At 31.4% G+C, this 12,331-nt stretch overlaps 1 protein-coding gene across 1 annotated transcript; it reads right to left on the reverse strand.

Moving 5' to 3' along the window:
- Nucleotides 1-356: 356 nt before the first annotated feature.
- On the reverse strand, nucleotides 357-5,508 carry LOC105640852 (Xanthine/uracil permease family protein). The gene is made up of 14 exons (XM_012225246.4): nucleotides 5,226-5,508; nucleotides 4,505-4,602; nucleotides 3,819-3,995; nucleotides 3,292-3,392; nucleotides 3,128-3,203; nucleotides 2,647-2,706; nucleotides 2,379-2,566; nucleotides 2,201-2,297; nucleotides 1,893-1,979; nucleotides 1,620-1,678; nucleotides 1,383-1,474; nucleotides 1,143-1,220; nucleotides 897-1,057; nucleotides 357-794 (listed from the first exon to the last, which is right to left on the reverse strand). Exons 1-14 carry the CDS (start codon nucleotides 5,305-5,307, stop codon nucleotides 582-584), a joined length of 1,569 nt encoding a protein of 522 aa, XP_012080636.1. The 5' UTR covers nucleotides 5,308-5,508; the 3' UTR covers nucleotides 357-581.
- Between the last annotated feature and the right edge of the window lie 6,823 nt (nucleotides 5,509-12,331).

Below are 12,331 nucleotides of genomic sequence, written 5' to 3' on the forward strand. Positions count from 1 at the left end.
AATAATTTTTTAATATTCTAATTATAATAGGTAATTAATTATTTGGTTCCAAATTTGATAAATTAAATGGGACAAATGTAAAATTATAATAAATAATTAGTATGTATCAGGAAATTCATGGGTTTTTATTTTCTTTATTTTGGAATAATGGAATTTGATTAGAAAAAAAAATTATAATCATGGATCGCTCTAGTCAAAAAGATATTTAAAATAAATATTCATTCATTATATCCTTTATTCATTTTTAAATTCTTTTAATTTAAAACAATATATAATAAAGATTGAAGTAAATTTTGATTTTTCAGTGAGAAATTTCAATTTAGCAGCTCACAAGTCTCTTCGTTTCAATGAAGTAATTTTGCAACGGGTGAGCTGATTTCTATTCTTATTGCTAGTCGAAGCATGCACTTAACGCTCTACAATAATAATAACAATGTCTTGGACATGGTTGTCCACAAAAAATGGGATTGACAATAAATGAAAATAGATCAGCATTTGTCAAATGATGATGAATTTACACCTATTAAATTCAAGAGATGCAGATAATTAGGTTAAGCTTGAGTTGAGGTTGCTCCTGATCTCTAAGTGGGTGGAAAGAATCTGTTGAGATTGAATGGCAAAGTGTAGAACTCTTCATTTCTATTATCTCCTCTAAATGTTCTGAACTTTACCCACCATGGCATTCCTCTGTCTTTCTTCGACTTCTCCACCTCTAATGTGTTGTCAAGAAAGACTGCTACGATCAAACCCACTGTTGCCGGAGAAGAGAATATCGTATTCAAAAATGCATTAAACTGCAAAGAGACCGTAAGTATAATTATAAACAAATACTGTTTAGGATTAACTCAGATTGGAATTTGCATCTGCCAAATCTTATATTTCTTCAGTATACTTACCCATCCGGCGTTGGTGTGTACGAGGCCATGCCGCGAGGGATTCCAATATTCATTAAAAAACTGGGGAACAGAAATGCCAAGGAAAAGAGAAAGCCCAGTAATAATGAGGTTCCTCATTGAATTCATGTTTGTGAATTGAAGAAATGATAGTCCAACAGCAGCTGGAAGAGGCAAGAACTTGTCATCCAAGAATATAAACAAGAAGGGAGGAAGTAAATAATAAATAAATAAATAACATTGGCATACCAACAAGGCCAAAGAGAATGCAGTATAGTGCACCAAATATTGGGAATGGTATGGATGCAAACACAGCCCCAAATTTCCCTGTGAAAAGATTAAGAGTGCATTAAAATTTCATTATAAACATAGCTCTAAATATTGGCTTAGCATCTCTAATTCCTAAAACAAGTCTACCTGTTTTAATTAAAATTTGAAATTTGAAAAAAATCATGTACAAATTTGGCTGAGAAGTACGAGAATACCAACCTAAGGTAGAAAAAAATATCATGAAGCCAGCCGAAATCTGAACAACTCTGCGACTTCCGACCCGAGTTAGTCCAAGGAGTCCTACGTTTTCCCTGAAACACAACCAAATCTATGACTTTCACATCGAATCTGTCCTACATATACCATTTGACCCAGTCCCAAGTTATGACCAGAATGATATAAAAAGTGACAAAGGATACAAGAGGCTGCACAGAGTTAATTAAAAGTGTTCCTTACACAGAAACAGTGGAACCAGTTCCTGTTCCGAAAAGACCATCAAGCAATACACCAATGCCCTGCCAAAGCAACAGATATATCATTTAACTCATAAATTAAGCAAACAATCCCAGAAAAAAAGGGTTAAAGAACAGTTGTCAATGTAATTAATGTCCAAGTTCAAAATTTTTACAGTCTTGATGATGTTATCATCTCCTAGATGCTAGAGTGAAATAGGAGTTAGCAAATGCAAACAAAAGAAAGTAAATCTACAAGAATGTTAAATCAACTTACCTGCCAGCCAATGCCTCTGCTTAATACATAAGCAGGAGGTGGTGTGGCAATAGCCAACCGAGATGCTGCCTTGTATGCACCAGTTGACTGCAGCATAAAATATTTAACATTGTGCATCAATTTTACCAAAGATGGTAGTTATAGGACTAAAAAGTTTCTTAGACAATCCTTTGAAACACAAGTATACATTTTGGCAGCATCAGTGCAGATTTTGATACTGGCACATTTGGATATCTCGAACAGCATAATAACAAGCAACCAAAACACGACAATCTTGTGCTACTTATTGAAACTTAAGACATATATACCTCAACCATAGACACAAGAACTGCAGACATCATAGCAAATGAGTGACCAGCTGAAAAAGTTGGTGGGCCCCACTGCAGAGGGTATGGAAACTTGAACCTGAAGTAGCATCGCAAATGAAGTCCAGAAGCCGAAATCATAGTAAAAATTTAAACAATTGGAGTTGGGATTTTGATATACCATGGAGCAGTAGATATAAGATTTGCTCTGTCTGTACGACAACTAATTTGAGTTCTAATTGGCTTGTCCCTGTATGCCCCACTGGCAGTTAAAATAACGGAATAGATCCAGATGATTGTGGTACATATCAACACCGGAAATCGTTCAAATATTGGGAGTTCTCTTAATAGTCTCACATGCTTCAGATACTGAAATGCCAAAATCAAAACTTCATGGAGAGGAAAATACAATCCTAGGGTCAGAACTCAAATTATAGAACATCACTTACTTGTGAAAATCCAATAACCAACAAAAGCATTGGCAATCCAATTTCCACGCAATTGCCCAACTGAAAAATGATACCAAGTGTGAAATTCTTAAAGAAACTAGCAGAAAGAATGGTACAAGAGGAATTGAGTGCCTATCAGTTATTGTGACTGCAATGAATCACATATGCATGACGCATGTAAGCACATAACAAGTCTCTACATTTGATCTCTTATTGAAAAATTAATGGAAATGGTGAACAAAAATTAAGAAAAACCTATCATGAATTACATTTAAGAGTAAGATTCTACAGCATTTTCAATAGAATACTATATTGAGAACTGATATGCTAGATTTTGTGAGGCATAAACTGATAACACAAATGTTGGGATCCATAACTACTACTATAATTTAGTTTTAGTCCCCAAGATACAAAAAACGGAATAGGAAAAATGCAACCTGAAGGGTTAGGCTAATATATGTCAAATCAAAAGAGTACATACTGTAGGAAATCCTTGTTGAAACAAGCCCAAACCAACCAATCCAACCACAGGTGCCATACCGAGAGGACTGAAAAACCTGAAAATACATAAAAAAAAAACACTGAACAAAGAGAAACATTGAATTGCTTAATCATTTAATTACACCTTTAATACTGGTAATATACCTTGAAAAGAGACCCCAAACTTGGCTGTAACCCAATATGATTTGTATGCTTGAGGCCACAATCAAAGCTCCTTGGATAGCCCGCATTGTTTGTATAAATCTCTGCAAACCAATCACATGGGAAGATCTCTTTCAATACCCTATCAAATAAAAGAGTTACTGAGAACAATTTCTGAAGAGGAAATAAGATTCTTGGACTGGGGCTAAAACTATATCATGAAGATGACAGCTCAAGATTATAACAAACAACCTAAGAGCATGCAGTAACAAGACATTGGGGATTCGACAGGTGACTCCGTTTAACGAGATTAGCTTAAATTTAAGCTGCCACATGCATTCTCTGCTTAATGGCTAACCTTTTTCAGGTTTGAAGGAAAAAACTCAGCTCTATGGATATGTCCAAAGGTAAAATTCATCCTCAATTAGTTCTATGAGTATTCAAAGGCCACAGAATAAGTTTTATGAAATATTGTTTACACGGTTGGCTGACATTAACCAAAGAGCAGAAAGAAGACTGGTAAAACTTACTTCATGATGATCAGTAATCTGTTGCAATGAGGAGTCATTTATAATATAGGCTACAGGAATAACATAAGCAAAGGACCCTCCAACCACCGCTGGCAACCTGGTTCCAAAAAGTGCTTGTAGAAGTGTGTTAATGCCAGCTACAAAAAGCAGAGTTTGTATCACCCGTGCTTTGTCCCCCTGGTTGCACGAACAATGATGTTGTCAAAAAAAGAAGAAGAAGAAACAAACAAAAACAAGGGCAAATTAAAAAAAGATACCCAATCTATATATATATGAACACAGGGACCCTCATTTGCGTGATGCCATTAAGACTCTTAATATACAAGGGAATTTCAGATATGATAAGAACTACATAATAAAATTACACGTTCTACTAAGTAAATATTCTAGGCCAAAAACCATTGGCAAACAAATACTGCATATACCCAATATACAGTGGATCGTAGAATTTGGAGAAGGAAAATAAAAATCAAAATGAATGATCAAAGAACAAAAACCCATATAACATAGTTGAATTTCATCTCTGTTAGTAGCATATATGGGAAAGAACGAGTTTTGGGTTCAATCAAAAGCTTACAGTTCCATTCCAGCACCCTCAATATTCTAAGTAAGAACCAAAAACGCAAGCATACAAAACTCCAAGTTTACAGCGAAAGAGAGGTAGTTAAGCAGAATAACATGCTTACGTCACTGCCACCCATCGCTGGAACGAGCAATGAAGGGATCATTACACTTGTACCCAACATCAGAATGTAGTTTTGAAACGCTAATATGATGGTTTCAGCTGCAACACCAAAAACATTTGGTCACAATATTAGCCATTAAAGAAGAAACATTAACATATGTCTATCTGATACTTATCAACGATCAAATGGGAAATCTTTTAATACTTTAAATTGAAATATTCCTATCTATTCAGAACACTCGACAAACCTTCCACTTACATTAAATACATAAAATATTTCTCAGTAGCCAAACAAAACATAAAGAATTCGAAATTCAAAACTTAAGAACCAAAACTAAATGCTTGTAATTTCATTTGCTCAACAAGTTCATTAATTAGTCCAAAATTTCCTCAGCCAAAATTTCTGTATGAACCCACTTTAAAATTCGAAAAGAAAAAGCACACGAACACATTCTCTACTCATAGTGACACAGGTTTCCTGTTCTTTTTTTAAAAAAATATTTTTCCTTCTCTCTCTGATTGTATTCAAGTTTATAATGCCACAGTTTCCTGACTCATACTTAAGCAAAAAACAAAAAATACTAACGATAACGAGGTATGGATGAATGATGACGATAAAGAATGAACAAGTTGAAACAGTTACTCAATAAGCATAAAAATGAAAGAGATGAAACAAAAAATTGGAAAAAAGAAAAGAAAAAACAGAGAGAGCCAGCACGAACCCCAAGGAGGGTTAGAGTCTATGCAGTACTCAAGGTCTTGAAGCTGTTCCATAGGAGGGTGAGTAATGTCTGTCACTGCCATTACTAAAACTTCTTCGTTCGATAGATTAACAGAAAACAAAGAAAAAGAAAGAAAGGAAGGAAGAAAGAAAGAAGAAGAGGAACTAAGAACAAAGTAAAGTCCAGATATAAAGTAAACAAAAGTTAGCAAAAGAAGAAAAAAAAAATAAACGAAAAAGAGAAGAGAACAATTTGGAAAGCCGAAATCAATCTCTCTCTCTCTCCTCTTCTGCCTTCGATAAGCCTCTCCTTCCGAAATTCAGTTTTTTTCAAATTTCAAATTCGCCCCTAATTATCTGTTACAATTACCAAATAGCCATCCAGTGGGAGTATCGGCACCGGTCCCACATTTCTCCAAACGGTCAAATCAAAGACAACGATGATTATTCTACAGTCTAACGGTGTCGTTTTACCGGGGAAAAAATGAAGAGAACAATTGTATCCCAAGCCAACAGTGATCATAAAGATTTTGTGACGTAGGTGGTGGTGGCCCACTGACTGCGATATTATTGGAAAATCAAAGAAACCCGGAGGAGAGTTGATAAGGGCCCTCTGATCTATCTATGGAGTAGGACCCACAGTATTCATGCAGAGGTTCCAAGAATTGCACTGGCAGAGAGAGGGGACAAAGTTGGTAGGTGTTCAAAATGAAAGACCATCTTAATTGTTCTCAGGTGTGTAGTAACTCTAGCGATGTTGATCGAGTATGCTACCCCTTTGGGTAACCGTGCCCATGACCGTTGGATCACGTTCGGTGAATCATGGCCATCCTTCTATCGAGCCTCTTTTTTTAAAAAAAGTTTTTAAAATTGTTCATCAATGAAAATAAATAAATTATAAAACTGATTACTTTTTATAATAAATTTGGTGATAAAAAAACTTGTAAATAACTCAAAAAAATAATTAATATACAAATATTATAAAAATAATAGACTATTTTTTTTTTTTGAAAGGAAAAATAATAGACTAATGCATTGAAATAAAATAAAAATATCCATCTGAGTCATGTAACACCATTTATAGTGCTATAGCCATAGATTGAATCTACGACTACGCCCAGCATCATTTATATTCTTTAGCTACCGCCGCTACCACCAAACATTGCTCAACTAGTGTTATTTCAATGTAGGATTTTTTTTTTTCTTAAATATAATATTAAAACTATGGCATCACTCATCTTTTTTAATATACTCGCAATTGTCACTGTTACCAAATAAATATAAGAGCAAAAATAATTATATTAATATAATATTTAAAAAAAATAAAATAAAATGTGTGTGATAATTATCGACGTATTGATTATTAAGATCATAAGTAATTTAGTTGTTTTAGTAGCTATTTATTGTTTTAGTAACTATCAATTATTTTACTGACGTTTCATCAAATGGGGTCTACCTTACAGTACCAGTCGTTAGTTGTTTTAATAGCTATTGACTCTTAAATATTAGTCGTTAACTTTTTATATTGCAGTTTAAAATTAATGTGTTTGATAAAAATAATTATTTAATCGACTATTAAATTTAAAATAACAAAAAAAAAAATTAAAATATTGACTTAAAATTTTAAATTACAGCAATAGAAGTCAATCCATTATAGTGTGAAGTCACCATATACAAACTTACTGTATTCATTCTTTTTGAATATTTCATCTAATCTTTTTCTATTTATTTTCTTCTTTTAATCAGAGGGCGAAAATCTTTTACATTATACGGCTGGATGGAAATTACACATTTTGATTATAAAAAAAAAATTATTATACCAACAAAATAAGCAAATTAAGAAAAGTAAAATTGGTTGATAAGACGTGATTCAAGAGTTATACTAATTAAAAACTATACCAAAAAAGAAAAAAACAATTTATAACTTGAAACGATACAATTTTGTGTTATTTTTATTTTCCAAATATTGAAATTAATTTCTTTATCATAAAAGTTGTGCCTTTGACTTTATCAAATCATAGAGAATTAACTTTCTTTTATAAGTCCTGAAAGTTCTTTTTAAACCAATCTATTAATTTGACACTTGTGGGACATCACATGTTTCGTTGGACTTCCATGTCCTTAATTTGCTAGTATTATTTTATTTGATGTTCTTACAGTTCTCATTGGCTTTCCCTTTTAACCAAATAAAAAAAATTTGTATGAAAACAAAATTGGATAATCAAGAATTACAACCAAGTGAGAAAAGGAGATGGACCTTCAACACCTTTCATGACCAAAACATGTACAAAATGGTTGCATGATCTACTAATACATCTTAACCCTATTAAGTCTAAATGAGCAATTACTTCATCAAATTTATTAAACCTCTCCACCACCGCTAAGTACGTTTTTCTTTTTTTAAATCCAACAAAATGCATTCCTTGAATCCAACTCAATAATTAAAACTGTATTTTTAAATTCATGGCATTAAGAATTATAAGAAGTTCAACTTCATTAAAATCTGAAGTGCCAACAAATTGGCAGAATACGCAAACCACCAAACTATTGATTTTCTTAGCATACCTCCAATATCAGTCGAGCCTGATTTTCCCTTCTATAGCACCATCAATATTAAATTTCAATTTTCCTTCACAAGATTTTTCCTAAGTAGGATGTATGACATCGCCCACACTATAAAACAACAACTTCCAAATCTCATAAGTTCTCTTATGAAAGATTAAACTTTCATATTGCCAACTTAACTCAACCAAATTATTACGAAAGACCCCACCAAATTCCACTAATTAAAAACAGACAACCATACTTTTCTCGCAACTTCAAATAGTAGCAAAAAATGTCCCAAATTACAAAAAGGACACATTTTGAAAGACTTTTCTTATAAATAAGTTTACTTTATAAGGGACTTTGTTTAAGAACACTCTCCAAGCAAAAAATAGTCACTTTAGATGAAATAAGGGAAGACCATAAACCTTTAAAGTTAAACTTTAGTACTCTTCTTCAAAACTTGTAGGTCACGGATCCAAGGTATTTCCCATTTCCTTCTTCCCTTAGTAACCATTGGAATAATTGTTTCTACCAAGTCAAATAAATAAATTCACCATATATCTTTTACAATTTTGTGATATTCTAAATTTTACGAGTATTAGTAGACTCCTTAAGTTACGGATTTAGTAATATTACACAACTGTTCATGTTATTGATAATAATTTTAAATTTTTTAACTTTTATGTGCAAAATATTAATTTGACGTGTCATTATTATAACTTTTGAAATAATAGTTTTCGCTTTTTCAATTATACAACAAGTGTTTAATCAATCTAACAAATTGAAGCATTCAATAGAATGGTTGCAAGTTAAAATATTTAATAGGTTTAAAATGTTCAATTGGTTAAAGTAAAAGTCAATAGGACCACAACAATTTTCCAAAAAAGATTAATATATACATATTTAACTATTGTTGTCACTTATGTATAATATCTTTAGTAGCGTTTAGCTGTTATTTGTTTGAGTAGTTTTTCATAAAACGTTAAACATTAAACGTTACATGAGTTAACTTTTTATAAAACGTTATTTTAATCTCTAAAAATTAGTTTAAATTATATGTTACCGACTGATATAAAAAATAACGTTTGACGTTATGATCGGTCAAAATGCTGAAAATGTACTTAAAAAACTGTTCAACACAACCTTATTGTAATAACAAGTGTATGTTAAATATACATTAGAAATTTAACTATCAAACGTAATTATTTTGTTAGTCTACAAATATGAAACTAACTATTTCTACGTCGAAGTGGCAAAACGGTGAATAAGTGGCAAAAGAGTGGGCAAATGGATTGGAGGGGACAAGGCAAAGTCAAATAAGCGCGCGTGTGGAGATGGGTTTGGCTTTCGGCGGTTCTCAGAAAACATTCTGACGATCACGACGACACATTCCGAAAATCCGATTCCCATCAAACCGTAACCCATTTCTAACGTTATTTCCTCTTTCATTTTCAAACCTCTCAAGATAAGAATCTCTTCTCACTGCCACCACCATATCATTGCACTTAAAACATTACCCTTTCCCTTTTTATTTTCTTTTTACTAATTTACAATTTAAATTTCAATTCTGCTGGATATATATAATTGGTCATTCGTACTTTAATTTAGTGATTGTGAAAAATAACGGAATTTATTTATTTATTTGAAAATAAATATTACTATCATATATTGCTTAAAATCAAATTTCTTTCAAAAAAAATTTCAAATTAGAAAATGTGAAAAATAGAAGAAGGGCATAAATCCCGCTCCATCTCGTCCGACGTAAAAATAATACCGGCGGCAATAATATAAGCTATCTGATTTGCTAATTTCTTAACAAAATATAAGAGATCGGGAAGAAGATAGCTTTTGTGCAAAATCATCGATGTCTTAAGACAATCAACTTCCATTTCCACGTCAGTAGAAAGCCAACATACCCTTGCATGCATAGTTACATTGGACAAGAGCATGCAGATTATCAGTTTTTACTATTAAAGGAAATGTTGTTTTATTAATAGAAGTAAACGGAAAAAGATCATTTTATTCATTTCTCATGGATAAAAAAAGAACATTCTTATTAATTGGGTCAAACTATGGATGACAAAATCAACCCAATCCAATGGTTATACACTCACTCCGAATCTAGTCAAATCCGAATTTTAGGATTTTGATTAGATTTGGATAAATCTGGAAGTTTCATTTCGGGTATGATAAGGTATAGACATTGCTATAATAAACCTGATCCCGTACTCGAAATTCAAATCTCTAAAGATTTAAAGGTTAATTTTTTTTCAAATTATAATATGAAATTTTTAATAATTTGGCTACTTATAATAAATTATCTATATAAATTATAATTTTACTTTTAATTTAATGAACTATAATGCAATATAACTTCACTCTAGTTTTCATATATTAATTTGAATTGGTCAAATTTTTTTAAAATTTAAGTTTTTTTTTTTTTTTTTTTTTTGGATATATGAGAGGTTTAACAGACCAGAATAATATTATGCGCTGCACAAGAGGGGGCAGCCCTCCCTTTTAAATGACATTCACTAAATTAGTGATAATTTTGTGGTGGAGAGGATTCGAACTCGAGACCTCTCACTCCCTACATCTATTGCGAAAGGTAGGAAGACCGATCAGATCACACATGATCGATTTAAATTTCAATTTTAAATAATTGAGAAAAATCATAATGATAAAAATGATTTGGTGTTTCATATAATAATATTTTATGTTTGATGATTTTGTTACGTGAATTTTTTAGTTATTCTATTAATTGATTATTATTATAATTACACTTGGAGAGTTTGTTACCGTTACGTTTGAGTGAAATATTATGATAAAAAGAACAACTTTGAAATTAAAAATTTAATTTATCATTGTTCGAACATTTATTTACGTGTTAGTTTATTTTCATACTTTTTACGTATTATATAACTCATTTAGACAAATACTTTAATTTTTTTTAATTCAATACAATATAATTTTTAAATAATATGATCCAGTGGATAAATGAATATCCATGGTAATAAATACTCATGGGTACCCACAGATGATAGGTACCCTGGATATACCCAAATCCGTCGGGTTTAAGGATAGGTATAATATTCTCTATTCGATAGGGTATTGGGTAAAGTATGAGAATTGAGGATGTGATGAGGTTTGAGTATGGGTATTGCATTCCCGAATTATATATATAATAATAATATTATTATATATATAAAAATATAATTCTATTTATTACTACTAATATTTTTTGAAATATAATTAATAAATAAAATTCAAAATATTTTAAATATAAATATATATTATAATAAAGTGTAAAATTATAAATTTTGAAAAACATAAATTAACGAGAAAATAAGTAGGATATTTGCATCTTCTTTTTTATAGCTCACTGAAATTGCAAAATCCATTTTATTTTTATTCGGACTCATAATCAAATAATAGGGTTTTTAATCTCATTTAAGTTTTAAACTATACGGGAAGTGGAGAGCTGGATCAAGGAGAAACGTTATTCTTGGATTCAGGTTGAAAGTGATTTTTTACTGTTATTTCAGGCTGTTAACGGTAATGCTCTTAATCTGTCTTATTTTGGTTCTTTAATTAATGATTGTAAAGCTCCACCGCGGGAGTTTCCTTTTCTTTCATTGTATTTTGTTAAGAAATTAGCGAACTGAACTATTCATTCGATTGCTAGGGCGACTAGTTCTATGTCTGATGTGATTGAAAGAGAACGTATCCTCCAACTTTTCTAGTTGATGTTCTTCAGTTATTTAATAAAGTTACTACTTCATTGAAAAAAATTTTAATATAAAATTCAAAATTAAAAGAGAAGAAAAAAAAAATAGAGAAATTGGCCACATAGTGGATAAAATATAGGGTTTAGATACCTGTGGTTAAAAAAAAAAAAAAAGTTTTATGGAGAGATTTTCGACTCATGGCTAAGGCTGGCTGGAAGATTTGAAGGATCATGCGATCCATATAAAGAATAAATGAACAAAAATGACAAAAAAATTGGAGAACAGCTAACAAGTAGCAACTGTTAGCTGCTGCAAAACTATGGAAGTTTGGCCCATTAGATGTAAATTGAAGTCGAACATATGTAGGGATGATTCCAAAATTATTTTATTGTGACCAATATTTCTTTTATTAAATGTATTTAATTTTTATTTTAACATTTGTTTGTAATTATACATTTGCTCTAATTTGAAATCAAACAATCTTGGAAATATTTCTTTTATTTGCAATTGCATCAATAATTGCAATTCAGTAATAATTTTGATAATGATGTTTATACTTCTCATGATATTTTATACTACAACTCTACAAAAGTGACTTTTATGTACTTCAAAAAAAATTATTCTAACAAAAGCCCTAAAACTGAATCAGAACAAAAAACAAAAAGGTGATAAAAGTTGCTGGGCACCATTTGGCGAGTCATGTGGTTATCAAAGTCAATTAGTGGAATCATACAGCCAGAAATTTCTAGGGTCATAAGGGTTTGGTTTTCAATAGAACTGGTTCCAAACTTGGTTAAAAAAAGATTTCTTTGGTTTGGCAACTGACTGCAAC

This window comes from Jatropha curcas, chromosome 3, assembly GCF_041381405.1.
Source record: "Jatropha curcas cultivar XTBG-Jc1 chromosome 3, XTBG_Jcur_1.0, whole genome shotgun sequence".
In the NCBI taxonomy this organism is placed as follows: Eukaryota; Viridiplantae; Streptophyta; class Magnoliopsida; order Malpighiales; family Euphorbiaceae; genus Jatropha; species Jatropha curcas.